General features: G+C 41.0%; 1 protein-coding gene across 1 annotated transcript in view; it reads right to left on the bottom strand.

The window, feature by feature from the left end:
- Positions 1-2,544, bottom strand: part of LOC103355125 (prestin-like) — a gene marked incomplete at its 3' end in the record, with an annotated part of 10,141 nt that overhangs the window by 3,197 nt on the left and 4,400 nt on the right. Inside the window, exon 2 of the mRNA XM_008278791.1 lies at positions 757-1,081. Within this exon, the coding sequence (XP_008277013.1) occupies positions 757-917 (161 nt within the window). The remainder of the gene's footprint in view (positions 1-756; positions 1,082-2,544) is intronic.

The raw sequence follows: 2,544 nt of genomic DNA, 5'->3' as shown, positions 1-2,544 counted from the left end.
TGGGAGCCAGGGCTTTTTGGAGCCAGCAGCTAGCGGATGTACGTTTCTGACACTTCCGGGTTGGCTTCATTTTTCAGGGCCGGTTGCTACGTCCATCTTTTATACAGTCTATGGTTTTTACATGTTCTGACATTTTATGGACTAAATGATTGATCAGTTCAATGACAAAAAACTAAAGATTCAATGAAATAATGTAGACTCCAGCCCCCTGAGACCCTAGTGAGGATTAAGCGGTGTATAGATAATGGATGGATGGATGAAATAATGAATTTGCAACTCTAAAAATACAAGGAACTTGAAATTCTGATCAAAATCTGATGTAGTTACACCAAGTCTGATGAAAAGATCCATATTTTCATTGTTACTTAAAATGTCTTTGCTGCTGACGAGTTGATCAGTTAGTCTATATAATGTCCAACGGAAAATATTCACAACTTCAACGTCTTTAAAGTGCTTGGTATTTTTGTTCAACAGATGGCTTCAGTCGTTAGTCCGTAATTCCAGCTGTTGGTGAAAGAGTTGGTCAATTCATCATAACCACATTTTTATTTTGCTTTGTTACTCATCAATTCGTACATTTAGATATTTTTTTTCTTCTTAATTAAGATTTATAAGGGATATATAAAAAACGTACCAAACTAAGCCCTGCACAAATACTTTCTTTGTTTTTTTTGTTTTTTTTGTACTTGGATTAAATTATTTGGTCAACAGCATTTCAGCAGGACAAGCCAGAAGAAACACCCCCTCCAGACTTACTGAAACTTCTCCGCCAGCCTCTGCCGGACGGTGGTGGTGGCGTTTTCTTTGCGGTTGACAAAATGCGTCTTGATGAAAGCTTCATCGTAGACTGGACGCTCTATCCTGTACATGAGCGGTGAGTCCGCATCCTCTCGTGCTGCTGTTTCTTCCTGCTCCATAGCAGAGGCAGGAGGGCTTATTGTGTTGAGTCGTCGGGTCACAGTGGATATCCCCTGTGTGGTTTATCTCTCCCGCTTCTTCTTCTCTGTCATTATCCTGACTGGTATGTCTTCATTCCTCAAGCTGCTCCAACGACGGCCTGTCTCAGCTGTATTGTTCTACTCTGAGGGCAGGAGAAGACAAGATGGATATAATTACAACAAGCAGTGGCAACGGCAGCCAACCAGACCTGTGTGCTTACTCGCAAAGTTATCTTATATCTGATTTTAAGCAAACATTTGGCAAGCTTGTGCAAACACGTGGGTTGCGTTGTACGTGAGCTACTGCTGGAATAAAGTTTGCTACTCAAAAGCACATGACGTAGAGGTTCCTCCGGCTATGTCAGAGCATGACATTTCACAGAAAACGACTGGGGAACGTTTTCTGTCAAAAATCCTGCAACCACATTCCACCGTGTTTCGACATCTGTGGAATCAAAGCCATACATGCGTAATTAAATTTTTAAGAGGAAATATTTACGTTGTCTTGCTTTTAATCAGTAACAGAGGACAGTTTGTGGTTGGAGTCCAGTGCAAGGTGTTGCCTGGACTATCAAGATAAAAACTGGACACCAACAAAGAAGACAGCTTGAATGGAGAGGAAATCATTGTAATAGTATGACAGTGTGTGTGTGTGATTCCTAATTAATTTACACTGACCTGATCTCCAGCTTTGTGGTTCTCGAGCATATAATTTCTGCATCCATTTGAAATAGCAATAATATAAATGGATATGCAAGTACGTGAAGTTTTTATATTCTATATTTTGTAGGTCATTTCCATGTTAAAATGGTCTCCAATGCTTTTATAAGCTCACAGCTGGATGACTATAAATCCCTCTCAATGCTGTCTTGACTACATTTAGTTCACAATGCAGCTGCCACAGACAAAACATCACTCCGATTCTTGCTCATTTGCTGCAGTTAGAAGGGAAATCTAGAGCTAAACTTAAAATTGTACCATTTGTTTCTAAAGCTCTGGTTTAGCTCCACTTCCTGCCTCTCGGTCAGTTCACTCATCATCACATTTACTCTTCTCAGTCGCCCATTCCTGCCACATCCTGCTAGTTTCTGTTGATCTGTTGCTTGACTTTAGTTGGTTTTCTCTGCTGTTTGCTTTCATAGTTGAATCTTTTTTAATCTAGCAATGCTTTACCTTGGCAACCCAGTTCATAGGGGTTTTCTTAACGTGTTTGTACTTAAGTCTTCTGTGATTCTTGTCACTTCACCATGCATTTTTGCATGTTGTTAACTTTCTGTCTTCAGAGACTTTAGAAGGACGTGTTACCATCATCAAACACCAAATGAGGGAGTACGTTCAGTAGGAATGCTGTTCATCGCTCCTGTAGAAGTCCACAGACTTGGAGAATCATTGCTAAGGTGCACTTGAGCTGTTGCCGTGGTACAACACCTTGCTATGACACGTAATGTTGAATTTTCCTTTAATTTGTCACCCACCAGTATATAACTATAATATGGTGTACCAATGGGCTGCAAGGTGGTGCAGTGGTTAGCACCATTGCCTCACAGCTAGAAGATCCCAGTGAGGACACCCGGGATCTTTCTGCGTGGAGTTTGCATGTTCTCCC

The sequence above is a fragment of the Stegastes partitus genome, unplaced genomic scaffold, assembly GCF_000690725.1.
Source record: "Stegastes partitus isolate 25-593 unplaced genomic scaffold, Stegastes_partitus-1.0.2 Scaffold132, whole genome shotgun sequence".
Taxonomy (NCBI): Eukaryota; Metazoa; Chordata; class Actinopteri; family Pomacentridae; genus Stegastes; species Stegastes partitus.
Note: the sequence above shows the minus strand (reverse complement) of the source record. Positions and strands in the feature narration are given on the sequence as shown.